The 25,000-nt window shown below is 37.8% G+C and overlaps 3 protein-coding genes across 9 annotated transcripts in view; 2 read left to right on the forward strand and 1 right to left on the reverse strand.

Annotated features, from left to right (window-relative positions):
- The window catches only part of nexn (nexilin (F actin binding protein)), a 170,204-nt gene extending 153,493 nt beyond the window's left edge, over window positions 1-16,711 (forward strand). For both annotated transcript variants that reach the window (XM_048602419.1, XM_048602420.1), the window contains one exon: window positions 16,024-16,711. In XM_048602419.1, the coding sequence (XP_048458376.1) occupies window positions 16,024-16,106 (83 nt within the window). In that variant the 3' untranslated portion in view covers window positions 16,107-16,711. The remainder of the gene's footprint in view (window positions 1-16,023) is intronic.
- The window catches only part of dnajb4 (DnaJ heat shock protein family (Hsp40) member B4), an 84,636-nt gene that overhangs the window by 9,706 nt on the left and 49,930 nt on the right, over window positions 1-25,000 (forward strand). The gene's annotated exons all lie outside the window — the stretch shown is intronic.
- Window positions 2,188-25,000, reverse strand: part of fubp1 (far upstream element (FUSE) binding protein 1) — a 43,413-nt gene continuing 20,600 nt past the window's right edge. Inside the window, exons 7-23 of one of the 6 annotated variants that reach the window (XR_007263125.1) lie at window positions 23,391-23,448; window positions 22,954-23,116; window positions 22,757-22,855; window positions 22,546-22,656; window positions 22,173-22,275; window positions 21,970-22,070; window positions 21,627-21,774; window positions 20,409-20,569; window positions 16,667-16,827; window positions 16,496-16,575; window positions 15,775-15,900; window positions 15,358-15,441; window positions 14,396-14,467; window positions 14,152-14,309; window positions 6,348-6,509; window positions 4,852-4,897; window positions 2,188-3,488 (exon numbers count right to left, since the gene is read on the reverse strand). Coding sequence is in view for 5 of the 6 variants with exons in the window: in XM_048602414.1 (XP_048458371.1) it covers window positions 6,450-6,509; window positions 14,152-14,309; window positions 14,396-14,467; window positions 15,358-15,441; window positions 15,763-15,900; window positions 16,496-16,575; window positions 16,667-16,827; window positions 20,409-20,569; window positions 21,627-21,774; window positions 21,970-22,070; window positions 22,173-22,275; window positions 22,546-22,656; window positions 22,757-22,855; window positions 22,954-23,116; window positions 23,391-23,448 (1,697 nt within the window). In the remaining variant the exon portion in view is untranslated. Of the gene's footprint in view, window positions 6,510-12,357; window positions 13,772-14,151; window positions 14,310-14,395; window positions 14,468-15,357; window positions 15,442-15,762; window positions 15,901-16,495; window positions 16,576-16,666; window positions 16,828-20,408; window positions 20,570-21,626; window positions 21,775-21,969; window positions 22,071-22,172; window positions 22,276-22,545; window positions 22,657-22,756; window positions 22,856-22,953; window positions 23,117-23,390; window positions 23,449-25,000 lie in introns of those variants that run through there. The other 5 variants (XM_048602414.1, XM_048602415.1, XM_048602416.1 and 2 more) reach the window with 5 other exon arrangements.

Here is a 25,000-nt window from a genome sequence, read left to right on the forward strand (position 1 = left end):
CTTTCCCCTCTAATGGGGCCAAAAATTTTAAAAAGCTCCTATCCTTGGAAAAATTGCTGTAGTGTTGATCGTCATTCCTCTCATGGTTATTTCATAGCCTAGAAAACTGCATGAAGCTTACTTACTGCTTTTATTTGGTCAGATTTAGTCCTTTAAAACTATCTTGTGATGTTATTTAACAGATGCTATCATATCTGCACATTATTGTTAACAGCAGAGCCCACTTAGAAATGAGTCTTGTATCCATGAATTTCAAAAAATTTTAACCCAATGTTAACCTATTTATCAATCACGACTTGGGTCAATCATAAGCAAAATGTTGCTTTTAATATCATTGTTAGAATTGTCCACCATGAAAACTCAAACTTTACATACAGAAGTTTTTAGGGTTTTTGTTAAAAAATTAAATTCAACATGAAAACTTGTTTATATTCAAATCAGTAATTTGGGTTTGTCTACATATAGAAAATGGGTCTTATTTAATCACTGTATAGATTACCATGAAGCCTTACATACAAACTGGACTATGGACAAAGAAGCTCCTTCACACAACTTGCCAATGGGCCTGAGAGGCATCACATATTGCATGTTAGACAATTTGTGGTCCTCAGAAATGCTCTTCATGCAGAATGTACTTTTTTTTGTAAGCTGAACTCCTGCTCAACTGTATTTTCAGATACCATTTAAAATCGACTTTGAAACAAAACAACGTGCTTCTTATTCTTACTTCGTTTCAATGATACAAATTAGTGCCTGCAAAACAGTCAACTGTTGACTTGCATCTTTGGTAGCACTGGTATATTCCAGCAGCACCTACAGAATCAGCACTAACCCAAGAGCTTTTGCAATCTGCTTCGATCAGTGTAACATGCTGACACTGCCGAAGTAGTCACCAATGCTCACGTGTGGCAGAGAAAGGAGACAGAAACGAAGAGATGATCTTCTGATTGTTGCTGCAACAGATACTGTTTACTGAAAAGTTGCAGATGTTCTTCTAAGTTAATATTTTGAGGTCATCCATCATCCCCCTTCACCATGCATCATATTGTATTTAAGGGGCTAATCCCATCCTGTATTCATAACTACAGTAAAACTTGGTTATACAATTGAAGCTTATTGATAACGCGGACTTCCCTACTCAGTCTCACATACTTGTGTTTCCTACATAACAGCACTTTCTCAGACGGCAGCATCAAAATTCACAAGCTGTATCTTATGGAGGTAAAGGGGATCAAGGGTATGGTGATAATATCACATTCAAATACGACACCACAACATCCTCTTCTGAATGTCACATCAACATCCTTCATCACTGGGTAGAACTAGAAATACTGGAACTCTTACCAACATCCCTACAGGTATACCTTCATCAAATACACAGCATAATTTCATGGTGGTGGCTCACCAGCACATTTAAGATTAAATAGATATGCTGGCTCTACAAGTGGTGGTCATATCTCCTTTCTCCAGGTATAATGCCCGTTCATTATATGGGATCTTTCACGTTAGCTGAAAGAGCAGGCACCCTCAGTACCACATTGCACTCAGCTTTTTATCGATGTTCAAATATTTATTTTACACATGCAACCAGATCTTTTCCAGAAAGGTTGATGGTTTATGGCCAGAATACAAGGAATACCATGCCTTCACTCTTTAACACTGAACTAAAAGGACAGACAAAATTAGTGTCAAAAATCGTATTCAGGTCTCAAAAGGGCCCCTGAAACCACAAACTTTTGACTGGGCAATTGAATGTGCCATGTTACTAATTGGCAGACAGCATGCAGTCTTAAGATAAACTTTGTGATGTGCAACGAGTCAGCTCATTTCAGGACAGGTAAACAGCAAAATGGCCTCTGCAGTCCTGAGCTAAGGTAGAGAAAAGTGGAATCAGATTTCCCACGCAGATTCCTTTATACCAAGTCAGGATCACCTCAGTTGATTCTGATGCTAATATGGCGTTAATTCCAACTTAACAAATCAAAAGGGGAGGTACCAGAGGGTCATCACATTAATAAAACTGTCTTCAAGAGGGAGTGGAAAAAATAAAAGACAGAGCAATTTGGTTTGCAATCATTTGCATTTTAACATGGAGCTGATGCCTTCTCATAACCAACAAAATGTATATTCCTGAAACCCAATCTTGCCACACCCATATTTGATGGACACAATAATAAAAAAAAACAATTATTTGTGCATCTCAAACTTTATTTATAATTTCAAAATCTTTACATTTTAATTCACACTAAAATCATTTAACATTATCAGAAAAACAAAAAACGAGTGCCAACACATCCGGATCATTCTTAAGCAGCATTTTTTTTCCCGTCAGTGAAGTTACCTTATACTTCAGCTCCAAATCTGTATGATATCCCTTTCTCCAATCACTGCAAGCCCATAATCTGCTCAGTAGTCTTCTCCAGCAATGCACATTTTCTGAAGAATTTTTTTCTTCGAGATAATAGCTAATCCATCTCAAAAGCCATGTGTAAAAGAAACATGCAAAAGAAATATGCAGGAAACCTATCTAGCAGTGCCAATATTAAAAGTACTGAACAGGGACAACAGCAAAAACCTGCAGTCAAATCCTGATATGCACTTTCCTCTAACTCAAACACAGGTTCTGTCTGCTTTAACATTCTACATTGGGTTAACTAAGACTGCTCTGTGCAAAAACTAACTATACAATTTAAGTACAGTTTTCTGTTAACGTAAACATTCGCTTCTGCAGATTTTTCTGAATCAAAAGCTTCTCAGCATTTTAAAAAGCAAGCAAAACAAATGCATCCAACATTGTTTTAGGGAGGCAAAATCTGGAATTTTAAAAATCTGACTCACGTACGCAAAGATACAAGATCTACAAACAGGCTCACTAGAAAGTGACACAATTATTCCATACTACATCTGGGGATTTATATATTTACATTAAACAAGCAAGAGATAATGATTAAACTATACTTTGTACCCCAACTCTATTCGATCAGTTTGAAATATAGCATCAAAATTATAATGCATGTACATTTGAGTCCTTCATTGACAATAATTTAATTCAAGACTATATATTAAACTGTGGATTTTCTGTAGGAAAGTCAAAATAGCAAAAAGAAATCCAAGTGATGGCATAGGGAAACCTAGCAATGAACACATTAGGTTTAGCAGTATTAAATGGATGTCCTGAAATATAGTTCCAGCGTGCAGAAAGTGTGCTTATTTTAGCATTTGTATGCAAATAGAAACAAGTGCATAAGCCAAAGATTCTGACAGCATGCCTCCCACTTTAAATAACAGTTTGTGCAAAATATTTAATTCCCTACATATGAATGACATATGTCCCTCAAAAAGTGTTACCTTATACAGAGAGCCATTGTATGGTTTATGTTCATCAGTTCAAAGGATGAACGCAAAGAAGTCCTCCATAGTGGCAGAAACTATCTCAGGACCTGTTCCTATGACCTATGAATCGGGTGCTGGCAGCTAGCTCTTCAGCACTGTATAAGAACGAAGGCACCATCTTTTGAGTACTTTGAAAAAAAAATTGCCAAGAGATAAGCAGGTTGGCATTTTGCATAAAAACCCCAAGATTTTCTGATTAAAACACAAAAGGTAATTAACCTCTAGAAATGCAAGATTCACTCTTGAAAAAAGGCACATGAATTCCACTGAATCACCGCGCATTGAACACCTGGAATTCTAATCTGATCTTGAAGCAAGATATTTTATGCATTTTAATATGGTAAATAGACCACAAAAAACTGCCAGAACACAATAATTCTACATTAATAAACCAGACCAAAAATAACACCACACCTCACCTCCTTCAAGATGCAATTGTCTGCCTGAAGGTAGAGCAGTGCAAATTATTGCAGACATTTTAACCCTCTCCCCGGCTATTTCCAAAAAACAGCTTCAAGCTCCCATGGTATAAACAGCAAGAACCAACTAACTAGCTGTTGTGCAATGCACCAGCAAAATATGTAAGCTTCCTTCATTGTTGTTATACAAAATATCTGGTGTTTCTTATAAGGAGCTTATGTCATTTTTGGAAATTGATGTATTAGGAAAAGCAGCCAAGGCCTTTCATGACAAAATGGCAGAGGGTTAAAATAAGACAAGGTGCACCAAACCATGCCAACACGGACAGTTCATCCTACAAGAACAAATTGAACAGCTTTTCCTTTCCCTAGGTATCTAAAAATATATTGTAAAATACTAGCTATTTATCCAACAAAGATGCCTTCACAACAACTGATGAATTTCAAAGCTGTATACATTTAAGCTTGACTAATAACAGTCTTAATGATAGAAATCAGATATCCAACACAAACTAAGATCTAAACAAATGTTTGTTGGAACAGTTAAACTGCGCACAACACTTGAAGTTTAATCTTCAAAATATGAGTGTTGTCATTTCTGCTGCAAGCTAACAATAGTTTAAAATAAGAATTATCCAACCAAACATCTAAAGTGCATGGTTGTATGCAAAAAAACCCTTAATCCAAACCCACAAAAAGTTAAGATCATATCTTAAAGCTGAATGCATCTGAAAAGGCAGTTTAACCCTTCAGGTGTATACCAGAAGTTTTAACCTGACTTTAAGATGTTGGCTAATGCCATTTTCCTAGGATTTTTTTAGAGCTTGAAATTTACCACAGTTCAAATCTTTTGTTGACTCATTTTGATTTGATCATCTAGAAAAACAAATTATGGAATATTTGGCTGATCAGACTGACATTTACTTCTTATTTGTACAGTAATGTGGAGTTTCATAAAGATAATGCATTTATAAAGAGGGCCAATGACTGATCAATTTCTTTTTACAGCCTGAAATAATACACCTTCATTCTTGCTTACCTTTAGTGTACTGCAGCAGAACTTAAGGTTCAAGGTCTGGGTGGCACTGTGAAGTATAAAAATTGCACTTCATTTGCAATGAGCTGCGACTTCACATGGTACAAGAAAACTATACCAATAGCCTCCATTTTGAAACACTTTTTTATAAACTAAGTAATACTAATATTTTTTGGTAGGTAGTAGCAACGTAAGCTGAAAAAGTCTCATTTCTGGATTTTTCATTTCAAAGGTGAGGGTGTTTTCTTATTTGGCAGAAATAGGTTTTTAATAAATTCAGCATTATCTAAAAATGTTTCTTACAATCCAATAAGCCTAAAAGAATACTACATGCTTCAATTACTGACTGCAATAAGCTTAATGGCCTTCAAAAGATGTGCACTATTCAAAAGACATCTTCCTATATGCTTCATTACAATATACACACAAAGTAATTTGATGCCGATTATCCTTTGTTAACAGAATTACAGACTGCACTGAAAAATTTTCTTCTGCAAAAGATGTTTGTTTTAATGTATATTAGACTGGAGAAGTGCACTGTAAACAGAACAAATTTGTGGAGGGGGTAATAATCTCATCATCCAACAGCCTTTACTGATCATTAAAATAACTGACAGTGCATCTAATCAGCCCAAAGACATTAAAATAAGCATACAGTTTTTAGAGTAATAAAATCACCAAGTCCCTACCACATCCTCAAACGTGAAAAGGGTAAACAAATAAAATAATTCATAAAGAAATCTTCAGTTGCAATACATCCAATATAAATAGTATATGTGACAGTAAAGCATTCTAATTCAGTCACTGATCAAACAGGTTTTCAAACAAGTGGCATTACTGGCTGGTTCCTATAAAGTAATATAGTGTCTTAATTAGGTCAAAATTTATGGTGTGCTTGTATGTGGTGGGTTGGGGGCAGGGGGGAGGAGGAGAAAGCAGACAATGTGCATCAATTATGTGTCACTAAATTTGTCATATCCTATTATAGACACTTGTAGCACAAAAGTAGTTGGCAGTTGCTAATTGAAGGGAGGGACAGGAGCAGTAAAGTCCACAACTGCCAATCCAGATAATAGAACAAGGAGACAAGCAGCACGACAAGGACGGAGTGAATTTTTCATGGGCCATTTTGTTCATGTTGGCAATCCTGCTAAAAGCTGTATGTTGCAAATAAGCAATTACCCAGAACAGGTAAAATCCGTCCAAAAAGCACCAGTTAAAGAAGTTTAAATGCTCATGTTTTCAGAATAATATTGTAGCAGTCACGTAATAAAAGTACAGATTGGTCTTGCAGGCATTAAATCTTTGAAGTGACTCAGAGTCACAGTCACCTGTGTAAATGTAGAAATTGACAGCTCAGGCAGAGAAATATAAATTCCACATGCACTACAAATCAATTTTGAACTAGTGGCAGTCTAAGGCTGACATCCAAAGCTGCCAACATAAATGCAACAATTCTGATATAGAATTAGACCGTGGGAGGTGATGGTCATCCTCACCTTGGGATCCAGGACTGCTGCTGACCAATGTTAAGGAGTCTGGATCATCCAAACTTTTGAACAGGCACGTGTTATCCCGGTGAAGATTTTGTCATGACTAATTCAATTTGGCCTGGATTTTGTCTGCAAGGTCACACTGTCAGAAGTGCTTAGGTCTATAATCTGACAAAGAATAAAAGCCTAAATTTAAAAGTGAACAGAAAAATAATCCTATACGGTACGAAATGTGTCCACCATCCTACAGAACAGTAATCAAGACAAAAATATCCCTGATCATTCATGACTCTCAATTTATTACATTGACTTCACATGGAGCTTGAATCTTGGTACTTCATCAGGCAAACAGGGCAAAGGGAGGAATAGCAATGCTCATGAATCAAATGTTAAGTATTTAGCTGCACATAGGTATTTGTAGCCATATCTTGCCTCAAAAGGATAAACTCCCCTAGCTAATACACCAAATAGGCAAATGCATTAGTTACAATCATTGCACTTTGATCAACCAAAAGACATAATTGCAAACAAGGGAAGCTTTCCTTTGGGTAAGTAAAACCGTTTCATTTTAACTTACCCTACCAATCCAACCCCTTAATTCCAAATGCAAAGCAGAACATATGCTAGAAGTTTCTTAATTAGTTGTGATCAGTGCTGCAGGAACAGGCTTCTTTTCCACAAGCATTCATCATTTACTGAACCAAGCAGGCCAGCAATGATGCAGAATTAGAGCTCATGGATAACACAATTCACTTAAGATAAAGGAAAACATTCGATGTATTAATTTTAAAAATTTTAGAAAATCAATTCATCTTCCTGCTATGATTAAGCTAAGCATACCTACAGATTCAAATCTACAGTTTATCAGCAAATTCATGAAGTAGATGGTTAAGCTTAAACAAGGCACTATTGAATAAATTACCAACATATGGCATAAAATAAGCAGCTTTTTCCACAAAAACTAAATGGACAGATAAGTGAGTATTCAAACTTCCCAGATCAGCGATTCCAACTTTATGGACTTGAAAGGTAGCCATAACAGGAAGGTGGTTTTTAGGTAGTGTGGGGGAGAGAAGATACAAACCTACTGTGAAAAAAATATCACAATAGACCATTGCCCATATATTACAAAAGAGTCCAATGCCTTTCTGATCTTTTTCAAAGAATGTTATATTTAAAGCAAAGTGAAACAAGCCTGTAAGATCAAGTGTTTAGCTGCAAATTTTCAGGTCATCATCTCATTCAAATGATTAAATCGCAGCCATTTGGGCCTCACTCAAGGTCTGTGAGCTTTGTCTTGTTACAGCGCTCTCTACCTTTTGGAGATCTCTGAGCCTTAGCTTCTTGAATCAGATTTGATAAATATCTAAATTTGTACCATCATTTCCAATGTTTATCTGTGAAGCATGTTGGGCTGTTTTCTAATTTAAAAAGTGCTGTTAAAGTAAAGCTATTCCAGGCTAGGTGCTTAACATGACTTATGTCTCTGCCCATTACACATTTAATCCATGGAATCAAACTTCGTTATGACAGACAGCAGAGAGATTTGGCAAATGTGTAATCAAGGTAAGGGAAGTACTTAGTACCACAATGGCAATTCACCCCAAAGTCTAAAAAAACTGAAATAAAAGTAATCGGAAATCATTAATTTAAGAAAAACCCTCAAGATGAGATTTGATTGCAGAATCAAATTTCTCACCAGAAGTCAGGATAGCTTGGAGTGTTGAGTTTTTTTTAAAAGAAAGGGCAAAATTCAACATATAATTTCAGTCTTTGAACTGAAAATATTTTCTATTAAAAAGCTCGTTTCTGGCAAATCTACATTAGATTCTTAGCCACACAGATCAGTAAATTGCAAGTCAGTCCATGCTGATTTGGGCAATCTCAAATGGGGACTGCAGTAGGTTGTGGTACAATTAACATCATATAAGAAAAAAAAGTCAGTGTTTGACTGTTGTCCAATTATCTGGAAAATGTGCCTTTGTTGCACAAAGCCAGAGCTCAGCTGCAATGTGTTCCATAGTTCAATAACTTGTTGTGCTTTCTAGCAATGCTGACATAGAGAATGGCCACCTAGAGAAGCTCACTAATCAATGGCTTTGCGAGAGGAGAGAACCATATGGGATCATTAAAAATTGCAGATTTAGAAATACTACACAAGCAAACCCATCATTTACATTCATTTAAGTTCTAACTAACATTATTTCATCCTTTTCCTAACATTTTGAAGAATGGATGCACAGGAAATTAGGATCTATGTTTGCTATCCATGTTGCTCTAGTTAGAGTTAAAAGTTTTAAAACTAAAGTTGCAGAATAATCACAGCACAAATGGTATATCTTAGCCTGCAAATATTATTCACAACTATTTCTTGTCTTTAGTGAGCACCATCCTAGACTGTGAATCAAATCTGTATTAACTTGGCATACAAAAGCTCTCAAAACTGAAGTTTATGGTAAGAGAAATCTCCTGCACAAAACAAACCCCAAGTCTTACCATTTTCACAAGTACATTGAATGATGTACTCAGGCCAACATTTAACTCATGACAGATGGATGACTCTGCCTTACTGTACATTAGCTTAGCGAAGGAAAGGGACTCTTACATCTTTCCATTTCTAATAGGCCAACTCTAGCAACCGTGGATTCCCAGTTGTTTGGCCATGCTACGGCAATGATAGACTTTTTTAATGAATGGTGGACTGCACAGTTATACTATTTATTAACATGAAAACAAGCAGTTTATCTTTAGCCTGCTTGAGAACAGCAAGCCTTGAAATAAAGGCTGTGGTATCGCAGATAATATTTATACCAGTATTATTCTACAATCCACGTACTGACAGAAGCAGAAAATGTCAATAATTAGGCAGACTGCATTTTAAGCTTCTTACATTTTTAAAGAATTAGAAACTCCAACAACTGAGATTTTAGCTCTAGCACAAGTGTGAATTTAACTTCAGCAAAACTACCCATCACTAAAGGATTCCTTAGTAAATCTCTCAACCACAAGGTTCAAAGGGCATTTTGGCACTTCAATTTTAAAATGTCCAGCATATTAGGCAGAACATGATAAACTTCTGTAAATCTGAATTTATTTTATCCAAAGTCATGATGACAGAAATGGCCTTCTGTGTTCCACACTTCTATGATACTTATTGTTTTTAAGCAAAGGAAGCTGCAACCAACAAACCAGTCTGTAAAGGGTTGAAATCCTTCAGGGTAGAGACCAAGAAATGCAACGGAATGACCAGTCTCACCACAGACCAAGGTACCCACACCAATAACTGTGGGTATTTTAAGACTTTCTCAGTTTAAAATTGCAGTGCAGAAAATTGAGCAAATAAATCCAAATACTTAAACTGCCCAAGACATGCATTCAACTTCATTGCCCTGGTGTTTCCCAACATTTTACCAAGGATTTTAAACCTTTAGTCTTTGACCAGATCTGTAGCAGAATTGGTAGGTCCGTCAGCCTGAAGCAAGACAGGAATACAACTTCAAAGCTCAAATGAACCCTTGCAAAAGATAATCTCTAATGTAATCCAAAACATTAAGAGGCATTTGGATTTAGTGTTAATGTACAGACATCGAGAAAAGTATTGCTTCATGAAATACAAATGTTGAGACAAACTGCACCGAGAATACAAAAAGCATTAAGAGTAACAACACATTGAACAGAATTTCAATTAAATTCTCCCTCAACAAATCAACTGTAATGTTTACTTCAATTATGCTTTCAAAGCACGACTTAGAAAGTCATTTTCCATTCAACATTAGCAAAACGTAACTTATGCTTCAACTCAACTGTTGCCAATTTGAAAACAGTTTTTTCTACTATTAAAATCAAATACTATAAAAGAGAGCAAACTTGACACTGGCCTTCTGCAAATTTATTCTCACAACACATAAATCTGGATATTGTTCTGTTTGCTTATCAACTTTGACAGTGTAGTGGGTTCCTGACCCACAGGACTGTACTAAGCCAAACAGCTTTTTGCAACCTATGAATACAGTGACTATTAACAATTCGACAGTTAATTTCTGGGACAACCTTTGGAAGGGCCGGGGAGAAGACAGACAAGAGGAAATATTTTCTGCTCTTAACTGCAACGAAGTGACTGCTGCTGGCAGTAAAGATGTGGGAACATAAGTGGGCTTGGTTGAAATGACCCCTACCGTAAATGGGAAACAACCTTCAGACAACAGATCATTAATGAATCATAATTCCCTGGGAACAATATCAGACAGCCACCAGCAGTCCATGAGATTCACCTCAGCTTGAATCTTTTTTAAGACAGACAAATGCAGAAAAAGAAAACAAAGAAAACAAAAAAGAAAACTCCCCAGTTTCCTTTAGTTTTATAAGACAAGAATCACCAAAACAGCTGGACCAACTTATTAAGACCAATGTTGCATGTAATTATAGGTTAGGCTTGGAGGTCAGTTAGTGATAAAATCATGTCTTTTTAGTTAGGATTCAGATGCATCCTTAAGATATATAGGTTACATCATTCAGTGGACATACGTTTTTGGTCAGGTGTCATTACTCACCATGAATTTTTGTCAACGTTAAACTCTTCATGTACACATGACATCGGCTTACGAGTCCTTGTTGTTAAATGTTAAAAGCTTCTTGGGGTGCTCAATGAAATCCACAGCAAGACAACGTAATCTGCCCATTGTGAAAAGTTTATTGTAGGGCACACTTCTAAAATTAAGTTGAGCTGAGATTGTCAGTTTGACTATGTGACAAAAGGACCTGAAATGGACAAGGACATCAATGAAAACGGGAAAATGGTTGCTGTATTGTTGTCCATTGTTGCAACTGTGAAGTCTTCATTAAAGATAGCGAAACAGGGTGAAGCATAAATTTGAATGCAATATGGGGAAATGTTTTAAACGTTTTTCTTTTTTCAAAGCTACATCTGCCTATACAGAGAGACAGCAGTATACATGATTGCAAATCAAGTATGGACAGCATCTTTTTTGCTTACAATCCCAAATTAAGAACACTGAATCACACAACCTTCATTAGAAAATAACATGTTCAAACTATCTACTTCAAAACTTAAATAATTTACACCATAAAATTTCGCAATTCTTTTCCTTCATTTTTGTTACAAATAAGATACAAAAACCTTCAGTCTAGATTCTTAACATTTGACTTCAGGAGACAGCTTCATGCACAAACAAGACTAACATTGACAATTAACCTGCAGGTGTCTTGTGGTTCTCGGTTACAGTACTCATTCGGCTCTCCACACCTAAAAACAAGCAGCCTGCAACGTTTGGACTACTGAGCACTTTTTCTGTGGCTTTCCAGAGACAGCAGGCTTTCCTTAATGTTTGCAAAATTCAGTTCTGTGAACTTGTGCCAGCTGTGAAACTAAGTTACAGTAATGGACACTATCTAAATTCACATCATGGACAGAACAATAATTCACTATTTCAAATATCAAACAAGAACTTTTTTTCGACGTGAATCAATCGAAAAGCATTCAAAACAATAGAGAAGTGACATACAAAAGTTGTTCCTTTTAAGAAATTTATGATATCTGCTCAGAACAATAATATCCATGTCAGAAACTGCATTACTCCATTCTCACACTCAGCAAAATAAATTCAATGCCCAAAAGGTTTACACAGTTTACAACTTGTGAGCAATTTCTAGTACAATTCACAGCAAAAGACAACTTTGCTATTTAAAACATAATGCGCTCATTTAAAAACCCAAAATAATTTCCACCATGTGACACGTCAACATAAACGGCAGATATTCATATCCATTTATTCAGTTGAACGTCAAGGCGATGCAATACAACACACTCCTGGCCTACCTACCTTCAATCTAACAAAATTCCAAATGGGTCAAGTAAATCTAAAAAGAAAACTATCACAGTACCATCTAAAACGGCTTTCCATTCTGCATTCCTCAAACAATATTTAATACAGTTTAGGAAATACTTACCCATAAAAGGCTTTCATAATAAAAAAAAAAAATCAGCAAAACTAGCAAGTATAGCATCCTATCAGTTTAATTCCTACAAGCATTACATGCTAAGTACATGATCAGGACATTTCTGCATTGTTATTCATATTTCAATGTATCTCTTGACAAAGAAAATCAAGGACATGGGCAAAAACAATTTCAAAGTGTTATCGCACAGTAAGTCATCTCTATTTTGCAAGGTTTTAGTGTACTTACAGTGCAAAGCTCCTTGAAGGAACAGAATCAAGGATGGTGCACAGCATACGCCAGGTTACCCTTACAGAGCTATCTCTACATTGGCTGGAACACACCTGTACTTCAATAAATACAGTGGCAAAGAGAGACTGCAATGGCATTCATCTTTTGCATAATTAAACTGAGCAACTACTAGAATATTCAAGTGCAAGCATGGGGGAAAAATCTATTTTGCACAGAAACAACCATTTTCAAATAGAGGGAAAAATATGCAGAAGCAATTCAGATAATCTTCCAAGGTTTTAAAATGGAAAATTCCAACTAAATAACGTGAAAAATAAAACAGCTAAAGCAGGTCATAACGCATTAGAAAAACAATTCCATAGTCATTTTGAGGAACTACTTAATCATTAATGAATACTTGGACTGATAACCTTACCATCAGCTTTCCTAAACTCCTTCTGTCAGAAAAAAAAGTTATGGGGCACTATTTTACATGGCAAAAATTGTAGACCATATAAACAAACTGACAAAACGCCTCAAAAGTTTGTCAGACATATAGCATAAAATTGCAAACAAAAGCTAAGGATGCCAGCCAAAACATTAAATCGCATTTCACCTTCATATGATGTTATAGAAACATTATGCAAAAGATACACTGCTTGCAACTTTGCATTATTACTAATGAGCTAAACTGAAATCATGGTGGCTTCAGGAACGTGGATTACGACAACTATTTGATCTGAATTGAATTATGCACAAAGTCTCAGCATGACCCAAGAGAAAACTCCACAACGCACAGAACGTGTTGTAACAGGTTACAATTAGGTGCAACACAACGTACCATGTATTTACCCATAGATCCAACTTACCCACAAAACAAGGGTTTTCATTTTATTTATTGTCAAGCACAAAACAAGCATTTTCTTTTAAAAGTGAACAGGTATACAATGGAATTAATACATTTTACAACAGAAGCACGTCACTATAGTGACTGAATAGAAATTGAAATACATATGCTGGAATGTTCAAACTATCGTGTTTCACTAAAAGCAAACCAAATTTGCATTTCTACACAAAATAATGGTTATCAAGTTCGCTACCTCTTAAGTATGACAATAGCAAGAAACACTATTTTTTTAAACCAAAAAACAAAATTAAGATCTTCATCAAGCCGTCTGCATCCATTAATTTTACAAAGGCTTTTCCCCAAATGACGCAAATATCTCCACTTCACATTACTGGGCCTGCACAAAAGAAATACATAGAAATACACAAGTGGTTACCAACATGAAACATTTCAAGGACATCGAGTGTGGACAGGATCCTCTATCTGTGAAAGGAAAAGTTAAACTTAAAAGCCGACAGATGCTCTTCACTTTTCACATTTCCTGTGGGGTTGGAACTTTATGTAAGAACAGCCATTCAAATAATATGCCATTCAATGCTCTTCAAATGTGTTCCTCTGAATGTAATATGCAGTTAACTATAAAATGGATGAGGGTATTGATATACAGTGTGTGCTGCAGTTATCGATGAGCCTCACTGAAGTCACGTAGGGATATTTATTTCATGCCGAATCAAAAACACACTTTCAATCATGAATCCATTGTTTACTGGAATTTACCTGTGGGGGTTGTTGCGCTGGCGGATGCTGGGGAATTCCTTGGGAGTTCGTCTGACTGTAATAAGCCGCTTGCTGTCTGTAATACTCAGCCCACGCAGCACTGTAGTCTGGCTGTCCACCTGGCTGAGCTGCCGTACTGGATGCTTGAGCTGCCTGACCTGAAATAATAAGCAGAACTGAATCACTGATCTAAGATCAGAAAATTCAAACATACTTGAATTAAGCTTTCCAGAGACATACATACTTTGTTTCTTGTAGTATTCCTCCCAAGCTTTTGTATAATCCTGTTGCGCTCCTTGTGGTTGTCCCTGTTGACCTAAACAAAAGGTAGTTAACATTTTATGAAATAAATTTAAAAGTATTGAATGATTAAAAAAAAATTCTAATTTGGGCCTTCAAAGTAAAAGATTCCAACAAAGGCACAGAAAAATTCACTTATTCTTCCAAAAAAAAACAGAAATAGTTGGATAAACTCTGCAGGTCTAGCAGCCATCTGTGGAGAGAAAGCAGAGTTAACATGGAGTCCAGTGACACTTCAGAACAGAAATGTTAACTCTACATTCTCTCCATAGATGCTGCCTAACCAGCTGAGTTTCTCCAGCAATTTCTGTTTCAGATCTTCAGCATTCACAGTTCTTCTATATTTTGTACCACTCGCTCCTCCAGTTGGGTATGAACTTGTTGGCTTCACTATAAAATATTTTCCTCAAAAACAACTAAGGCTGCTTAAAATTATTCTTTGGAACATCTAAAGATCGACCACAACTACAACAAATTGCATTGGGACTATTCAAAAATTGCTTTAAATTTGCAATTTCTAATTGTACTGGAATGGTTAAGAAATGTGTTTGATTATAAATGCTCAGGATTCTTATGTCATCTGCTTCCTGTGCAATGGGAATTTCCTTTGGGCTGTCATGGGCAGAGATCAGATTTCTGGCACCAAGATTTGCAAAGCTCCACAATTATGCAGTACAATGAACAAAGTTAATCATGCTGTTGGCCAATGCCATTTTTAAAAATGTCCTGGTCACTTGGGAAGAGATGTGGTTTCTCTGCAGTCTGTCTTACAGTCTAGCACAAAGCACATTCTACACTTTATAGAATACTTCCAGGACTTTTACAACTGCAGCTTTTCCATCTCATCTTTTGTGCATCTCCTTGCCATCAATCCTATGTTTTGACATGATAACCTAAAGTATTTACCTAATTTCTTGTAATATTCTTCCCAGGCTTTGGTATAATCAGTCTGAGGAGGCTGGGCCGGGTTGGGTTGGTTTGGATCAGCTGCTGGTAAAAGTACAGAGCCATGATTATCATATTAACACCAAGGATATTAATTCCCAGAGGGAAGAAAGGAAGATGACAGTTTATAACAATAGGAAACCTAAAAGCTACTCGAAGAGATTTTCTCACCCTCTGTGAGAAGTGATTCAGGCACATACTGCCACTGATTTAAGAAATAGGGATAAAATAACAGCTAAGACTAGTTTCCAAAAGAAGTCAGCTTATGAAATTTCTTTTGGGGTAAGATGCAAGCTTAGTTCTCAAAGATTTTTACAACTGCGGTAATTAACTCTGTCAGTGTAGCCAGAAGATCTGATAAAATACCCGATGATTTACCCGGTGCAGAATTTGGGGTACTGCCCTGACCGGTGCTTGAAGGTGCAGGTGGCTGCTGTGCTTGTTGCTGATAATACTGAGCGTAATATGCTGCCCATGCAGCTGTATTTGCATCTCCAGCTTTACCTACAATAGATTTAAAAAAATTCATTACTGCTAGCATTCAAACACTAGATAAAAATGCATTCAATAACTTGAACATTACAGTAAGCTCTGGGGATCATTTTCTTTTTCTCTTTCTCTCCTGAGGTGTCAACTCCTGCTTGTACCCGATTCCACAAGTACAAGCTATTCTCCAGGATGCCATCCAACTGTTCAGTCAGCAAGCATGAGCCACAACAGTGTAAAGATTGTTCGGCTATTTAACTATTAACATCTCAGTCAAAGCCAACCCGGACTTCAACTGGCACTGCCATTTGCACGCTTCTGAAGTGGGGATTACTAGATGTTAATTAAGGATGATTCACCTCATGCATCCTGGATGAGATCAGCCAAATCTCTAGGACAACCAGCGATGGGAAATAAATGCTGGCCTAGCCAGCACTGCCCATATCCCATGAATGAACAAATATTAAGATACCAGGAATCAAATGTGGGCCCTGTTGGTCTGTACGGCCAAAAACAGACTGCCTTTATTAAGAAAAATGAGCCACTGAACAGATCAGTGGATTGCTTTTAAACAAGTGCATGCAAAATATTATATAAAGAAACCTTGTCTTACTTGGATCTGGTTGACCCTGTTGCTGCCAGGGCTGATAGGCATTCCCCCATCCTTGTGGAGCATATGGAGCTGGTGGACCACTGCAGAGGTTAAGAGATTACATCATGGCAACATAATACATACTTTGGCTAAGTCTAAAACAATTGTGTTGTGCAAAATCAATTTACTTACTGTTGAGGAGGACCAGGTGGCCCTGGATTATAGGGCCCCGGATTATAGGGCCCCATAGGAGTTCCAGGGCCTGGAGGACCAGGGGGCCCATGAGGGCCAGGAGGCAAATGAGGTCCATGAGGACCGTGGGGACCAGGTGGCCCAGGAGGACCAGTAGGAGCCTAAATGCACAAACATACATTGTGAAATATAATCAGGTGTACAACAAGTTTCTAGAGATCGCCAGACCACAAAAAAAAACAAGCAAACATACAGAAATTCTGCATGCAGTTAAGTAGCATAGAAGATACAGTTTAATGCAAACATTCAATGGTATTCTACCACAAGAATTGAAGCTGGAGTTTCCTGTTTGGTCCCTCAAGTTTACTCCGTCATTCAATGGAATAATGGCTACGATTGTGACCTTAAGTTCACTTTCCACCTGCACCATAACACTCAACTACGTTGTTCATCAAAAATCTCAGTCTTGAACATATTAAAAACACCAACCTCAACTGCACTCTGTGGAAGAGAATTCCACAGACTAGAGATTCCTCAGAAAAATATAACCTCTGCACCCGAGACTGAACTGGGAAGTCCCTAATTTTTGAACTGCGTCCCCGGTTCTACACTGACCCACAAGCGAGAAAATCATTTCACCTTCCATTTTGTCAAGTCCCCTCAGAAGTGCACCTTTCAATAGTGTCATCTCTCATTCTAATCTCCAACGTGTATGGGCCCAACTTGGTCAACCCATTTTTCACAAGATAACCCTTTATCCTAGGAATCAGGCTTCCTTCAAAACAATTCCCAGATCAATAAAATTAAGATCCACAGAGAAATGGAATTAACTTTACATTCAACAATATCCTTGCAGCATTCAAAATTTAATTAAGAAAGCTAGAAACGTTAGCCTAATTTTCAGGCACTTTCTCCTGCTTTGGCTTGTGGCAAAAATTAATAAAGATTAAAATTCCCAATCGTGTGTTTTTAGGCGTTCATGATTTTACAGTCGCTAACTTGAAAATTAACAATGCATTCAGCAAATAGATTTAATCACCATGTTGTCACACTGGATGCTATGGAGTAGTGCTGTGCTATCAGCACGAGCACACTGTGTGCTGGAACCATGGACCTATTAAGGCTCAGTGAATTCACCGAATGGCATTGACATCTTGTATTTATATAGGTACTACAAATATCACAGAAAAAGTCTGACACTGAGCCACAACAGGAAGGAAGAAAATCAAAATCCTGGTCCAAGTGGCAGGTTTTAACAAAGCCACAAATGAGTTAAGCATTAAATGAACAAGAGGCAGGTAACAATTAAGAGCTTTCAAAGATATTTGCGGACGACACCAAAATTGGCCGCACAGTAGACAGTGAAGAAGGCTTTCTAAGATTACAAAGAGATCTTGATCAAAGGGGTCAATGAGCTGAAAAATGGCAGATGGAGTTCAATCTGGATAAATGCAAAGTATTGTATTTTGGTACAACAAACAAGGGTAGGGCTTATACAATTAACGGTAGGACCTTAGGTAGTGTTGTACAATAGAGCCACATAATTCTTTGAAGCTTGCATCACATAGGCAGAGTGGTTAAAAAAGTGTTTAGAACACTTGCCTTCATTGCTTAGTCCTTGGAGTATAGGAGTTCAAAGTCATGATGAGGTTATATGGGACACTGGTGAGGCCTCTTCTGGAGTACTGTGTACAGTTCGTTGCCCAGTTATAGGAAGAATATTGTTAAACCAGAGAGGGTTCAGAAGAGATTTACCAGGATGTTGCCAGGTATGGAAGATTGGAGTTATAAAGAAAGGCTGGATAGGTTGGGACTTTTTTCACTGGCGCATAGGAGGTTGAGAGGCAACCTGATAGAAGTTTATAAAATAATGAGAGGTATAGATAGAGTTAATGGTAGTTGTCTTTTCGCTAGAATGGGGGATTTCAAGGCTAGAGAGCACACTTTTAAGGAGAGAAGAGAAAGATTTAAAAAAAAGACGAGGCAATTTTTTTTACATTGAGGGTGATTCGTGCGTGAAATGAACTTACTGAGGACGTGGTGGATGCGGGTATAATTACAACGTTTAAAAGACATTTGAATATATATGAATACGAAAGGTTTGGAGAGATATAGGCCAGGAGCAAGCAGGCGGGACAAATTTAGCTTGGGATTATGTTTGGCATGGACTGGTTGGACCGAAGGGTCTGTTTCCATGCTGTATGACTCTATATGGAAATAGATGGGCTTAACGCTGCTGCTCATCTTAAAATCAAATAAGGAACTTGGGCTGTAAATTGTAACCTCAGACACTTGCAAGGATGAGGGACAGTGAAGATTAAAGACAATAGATTCTGTTCCACATATTTATTTAACAGAGGAAATTTCTTCACATTGAGTCTGGATCACATTCAAGTATTTTCGTAATTTAAAAACTATGAAGGAGTTGAGTTGAGTGGGATGGTGGTGAATTGGAAGTCAGTATGAATATACTTTCAAAATCTGACAACATCATGCGATAGTGCCACCCTCCACAACCACTTTAAGATGGACTTCCTGGGCAAGCAAGAAATCACTCCTTGCCAACCAACACGAATCCAACAAATTCCAGAAGTAATAACCCATGGTGTGCCACATAGATCCCATCATCTTGGTTTGCTTTTACAGAATATAGATTCTTCATTGTAATTTTCCATCCTATATTGGTAATGGTCCAATTCACTCCATCTCTGTCCAATATTGAACATCAGAACATGAAAGAACATATGTAAACAGAGGACTAAGTTATAATGGTCTCTCAAGCCTGCTGTGCCATTCAAAAAATTCATGATTTTCTGTTTCAACTCCACTTCCCACACATTCCACAAATTCCTCAATTCCAAAAGACCACAAATCTGTACTGAAAGCTTAAATATTCTTAGCACTGAAATGTAGAAAATTCCAAAGAATCATACAGTGAATTAAGAAATTTCACAACTTCAATTAATTCACCCTTACCTTAAGATTGTTCTTCTAGTTTCTCCAGTATCGACCCTGTTAAGACTCTTCAGAACCCCTCACATTTTAATGAGCTATAAACTTCAAGGAGCGAAGGGCCCAGTTCACAGCCTTTATAAACGACAGCCCCCTCCACCCAGAATCAAAATAATGAACTGTCACTGCTCCATCTCCAATGCAAGCATAATTCCCAGAAATATGAAGACCAAAACTGCAGTACTGTCTCACCAAAGCCCTACAGTGTTGTCGCATGACTTCCTTTTTCAAGCACTCCAATCCCCTTGCAATAAAGGTTATTTGCCTTAACAATCTACATGCTAACTTTTTTCCTCTGTACAAGTAAACCAACTGTAGTGAACATCAACATCTTTAAAAAAAAATTCGGCTTCTCTATTCTTATTACCAAAGTGAATAACCTCACATTTGATCACAATTCACTCCATCAGCCATTGCTGCACACAAAGTCAAGCTGTCTGTCTATATTTCTGTGCAGCTTTGATTGCACTAATATGAACAATGCCACTACATCCCATATGTGTAAAGTGCTGTCCAACAGGTTAGCCACCAACCATATGTAGAAACTTGGAAATTTACATGAGGCGGACTATATTTTTCTGTTACTGAGTTTAAAACAAAATTAGTCATACACACTTTTGGGCATGTGATATTCTTAAAAATTAAATGACATTTGCGTGTGTACTTGTACCTTTTGTGTGTTTTTTGGCACCATGTCTCAATATGCCAATTAGATGGCTTGAAGACTTACCCCAATCTTCTCTTCAATAAGTTGTCGAGCATAGTCAATCTGCTGAGTTGATCCACGAATAATAAACATTTTGAAATTGGGATCAGCATTTGGAGGTGGATTTCTCTGAAGCTCTATCCGTGCTCCTGACTGTTGGCTGATTGCCTTTACAGTCTCACCACCTAAAGCAGAGCAGATTTTCAGAAAAAATTACACCAATTTGTTAATCCTTACAAATAAACTAACATTCTGCCTGAATACTTTTCAGTCAAGGGATGCGCCACAGGGCAGTATGGTGGCTCAACGGTTAGCAATTCTGCCTTGCAGTGCCAGGGACCCGGCTCCAATTCCACCCTCGGGCAACTGTCTGTGTGGAGGTTGCACATTCTCCCCTTGTCTATGAGGATTTCTGCCGGGTGCTCCGGTTTCCTCTCACAAGGGAGGTTAGGCGGATTGGCCACACTAAACTGCCTAGTGTCCCGGGATGTGCAGACTAGGTGGATCAGCAATGGGAAATACAGGGTTACAGGGATAGGGCAGTGGAGTGGGACTAGGTGGAATGCTCTTCAGAGGCTCATTGTGGACTTGATGGTCCAAATGGCCTGCTTCCACACTGTAGGGATTCTATGAAGTTGCATTCTTTCCTTGGTCAGATATAACAGAGGTTAGATGCAGAGTAAAGCCCAGTGATACTGAGCCCAAATTATCCAGCTGCACTTTAAACTCAAAAGTCGAAATTTCCTCTCCTCTCTTGCCACAGCACTCAGCCAAAGAATAGACCATTACCCCTTAACATATAAAACATTGGCATTCTGAATTACATATGATTACTTTTCTCTCTCTAATCTATTTCAACGCAATCCATTTTCCACCTCTCAGCAATGCTGAAAAACAGAACCACCTTACATCAATAGTTAGGACATGAAATTCGCCATGATATCAGCAATTCAGGAGAATCTAGCTAACTCCATAAGGATGAAAGAAACTAAAGCAAACACTGATAAAATTAGATGCAGGATTGAATTAAAAGCAGTAATATCACAGGCATCATTTATGGGACACAAACACACTTATTAGGCTCAATGGCCTCACTGAGATGTAAACACATCGCACTGGAAAGAGTTAAAATTATTTGAGCAATTCTGTAAAACACGAATATTCTAGCTGAACATGGCTGCAATTGTGTTTTAATTGAAACTAGAAACAAACAGAACAATTTTTTTTACAACAACACATTACCTTTGCCAATTATTATCCCAGTCTTGCTGCTCGGTACCGTGAAAGTGAACTCTTGAAGTCCACCAGGAGGACCCATGTTCCAATTCCCTTGGCCTCTCCCTCTTCCTCTGCCAGGGCCAGGACCACCAGGACCTGGAGGCACACCAGCCTAAAAACGAGGGCAAAAAAAACTTCTCAACTACTCTTTACAAGATGGTCGCAACTGGCGAGCAACACAAAAAAATTTCCTTGCTGCTATCAACATTCAAGACAAGGTAAGAAAACAGCAATCAGAATGTCAGTGAAGCACATTTATAACAAACATTTAACTGACATGCTTAAAAGAAAGCATTTGTAACCTAACCTCCACACTTCGTAGGAGGTCTGTAAGTATTTCTGCAGCGTGTTGACATCTGTCTGGAGGGCCCAAGATCTGAGCTATCCTTTCTGGCGTCGTCCCGTCATCTTGTGATAAAAAAATTATTGGGAAGATATTTTTTGGAAAGTTAAGAAAAGCATAAAATTTTAATTACTCAATTTGATTGGGTTAGGCTTTAATAAATTCACCTGGCTTGAACTGAATCCTCACACCGGCATCGTTCTGTATCTTCTTAATCATTTCTCCGCTTCTCCCTATTACAATACCAACAGCAAAGCGAGGTACAGGGACCTAACAGAAAACATGATTAGTATGTACTGTACTATGGCAAAGAGACCCTACGGACAAGGCCAATGGCAATATAAATAAGATTGCCAGATATGCCTGTAAAAACAATGCACTCAACCTGCTGATAAATCAAAATTAAAGCCAATCAAAAATAAAATGATCAATGCAACTGAGCAATTCTCTGTTGAATGGGTTACAGAGTCGAAAGAAAAAAACGTGTTCAACCTTCAACCTGTTTATTTTATTTGTTTGGTCAGTATGGCTCACACTTACATCTAATGCTTCATTTGTTCCTCCCAAACGGGATCCGTATTCATTACGCTGCTCTCTAAAACCACCTTGCTCTCGGTCACGAATTAGATCCATCACCATGTCCTTGGCTTGCTAAATCACACAATGGAAAAATACAAATACTTGTACTCAATTTTTCCAATATTGCTAACTTTCGTCATCATAAATGTTACCAAAAATTACTGCATCCTACCTGTACTTTGAATGGATCTCCAGTGATGCGAAGGGGTTTGTCTGATCCTGTTGGCTGAGGTCCATCTTGAATCATCACCATCTTGACTCCTGCACGCTCCTATTTTGCAACAAAACAACTCCATGTACCCACCTTTGCATGTTGAACTAGTACCAATATTCATTACGTACAACATGAGGTAAAAACGAGAAACATACTTGCAGTTGCTTGATTGTTTCTCCACCTTTCCCAATAACAAGTCCAGCTTTGCTTGCAGGAATCATAATCTCCTGCACTGAAGTACCTGGTCCATCTCCATGATGTGTACCTGGACCAATTCGACCTCTTTCAACTATTTGATCAAGTAACCTCTTTGCAGCCCTATATTAACAAATACATTAAAAAGACAGTTTTAAGTATTCCTGAATGAGAATGGTGGGTAAAAGGAAAGAAGAAAATAAAATCTTAATACAAATAATAATGACTTGCCTATCCACTATCAGATTTTAATACAAAATCAGAGGGATGACTATAATTGGACTGCTTGTGCTTATACCACACAGGCACACAAATGAGCATTAGGCATTATAATTATCCTAGAGTATATATTAAAGTACGCACCACAGAAATCACTGAACGTTTTAAATTTACTTACAGAATGGAATCCGGGCTTCCTGTCAACATGCAAGATCTTTCTGGTAAACCACCACTGTCTGAAAATGAAATTTATGGAATGTCAGAACATATAGAGCCAGAGCACAAGCTCAACAGGAGCTTGAGCACAGGCAGGAAAACAAAGTACATATTAATGGTACATTGCTTTGACTCGTGGAATGTAGGAAGTAGAGTTCAACTTTAGAGATCACTGCTGCTCATTATTTGTAGAATTAATTTGGTCAAATTCAACTACACGACGAACATTTTAAATTACGATTTGAGGTATAATTATTCATAAGCAAGGCCGCAACAAAGTGCAAGTTGTCATTAAGAACTTTCAGAATAAGTGTGTAATTGTATCAAGCACATTAAAGCTGTAAATCATATGCTGAGGTTTCCACCCAGAGGAACAGAATTTGAAGCAGGGTTTCTGTTGTGACTTCTACAGATATAAGTGCAGACATCTGGTCTCTAGTTTACAATAAGGACACAAAAGTTGACAACAATTCACAGGGCAGAATTCTAACAAAGATCCAAAAAGGCTAGGTTCTTTCTCTTTTTTTTTAGTAACAAAACACTAAGAAGTGATCCTGACATTAGTATTTAAAAATGTGCACGGATTCAATGGGGTAGATAAAGTATTTCCAGTCACAAGGAAGCCCAAGCTCATAGTCAACAATGTTGCATAGCCACTAATTAATCCAATAAGGTGTTCAGGAGAACTTTCCTTCCTCGGAGTGTTGAAAATTTGCTCAATGGACTTTGAGTGGGCTGGCTCAGCCCATTTGTAATTCCCTACAGGTGATGGTACTGAGCTGACTTCTAGAACCACCAGAACCAGTTGATGGTGGCGTGAGTTGCGTAGATACACCACACTGTTGACAGGAAAGGAGTTCCAGGATTGAGTGAATGAAGAAACTGGGGTTGAGTTCCAAGTGAGGGAAGTGTGGGGCTTGGAGGTGAACTTGCAATTGCATCTATGCATTTGCTGCTCTTGCCCTTCAAGGTGGTTGAGGTCATAGTTTTCAATGTACTGTGAAAGACAGCCTTAGTAATCTGCTGCACTGCATCTTGCAAATGGTATAAATTACTGTTACCATAGGTCAATGGTAGGGGATTGAATGCTGCATACTATGGATTAGGCAACAATCAAATGGATGACATTGCCTTGGATGGCATCAAACTTCTTGAATTGCTAACTATTCGATTAAAAGAGTTTGCAAGTCGTTAGATACAGCTCATAGGGTTGAAGTGATCAAGGGGATAAAGTGATCAGCCATGATCACATTAAATTGCACAGCAGGTTCAAAGGGCTGAACTGCCTACTCCTGTTGCCAGTTTGTGTTTCCTGAGCATTGCTGAAATTACATTCAACCAGACAAGTGGGGAGTAATCTCCAATATTCCTGACCTCTTCCTTGCAGATGGTGGATGGCGGTTGGGAGTCATAAGGCAATTGACCTCGACACGAAATCTAAGCTTCTGACAGGCTTTTCTAGCTATAGTGTGTGTCCATCTCGTTCTGTTTCAAGATGTTGATAGGAGGATTCAGTGATAACAATGCCACTGAACTTCAAGAGGAAATCACCAAGTTTTCTCTTGTTGGAGA

Source organism: Rhincodon typus, chromosome 10 (assembly GCF_021869965.1).
Source record: "Rhincodon typus isolate 14 chromosome 10, sRhiTyp1.1, whole genome shotgun sequence".
Classification (NCBI taxonomy): domain Eukaryota; kingdom Metazoa; phylum Chordata; class Chondrichthyes; order Orectolobiformes; family Rhincodontidae; genus Rhincodon; species Rhincodon typus.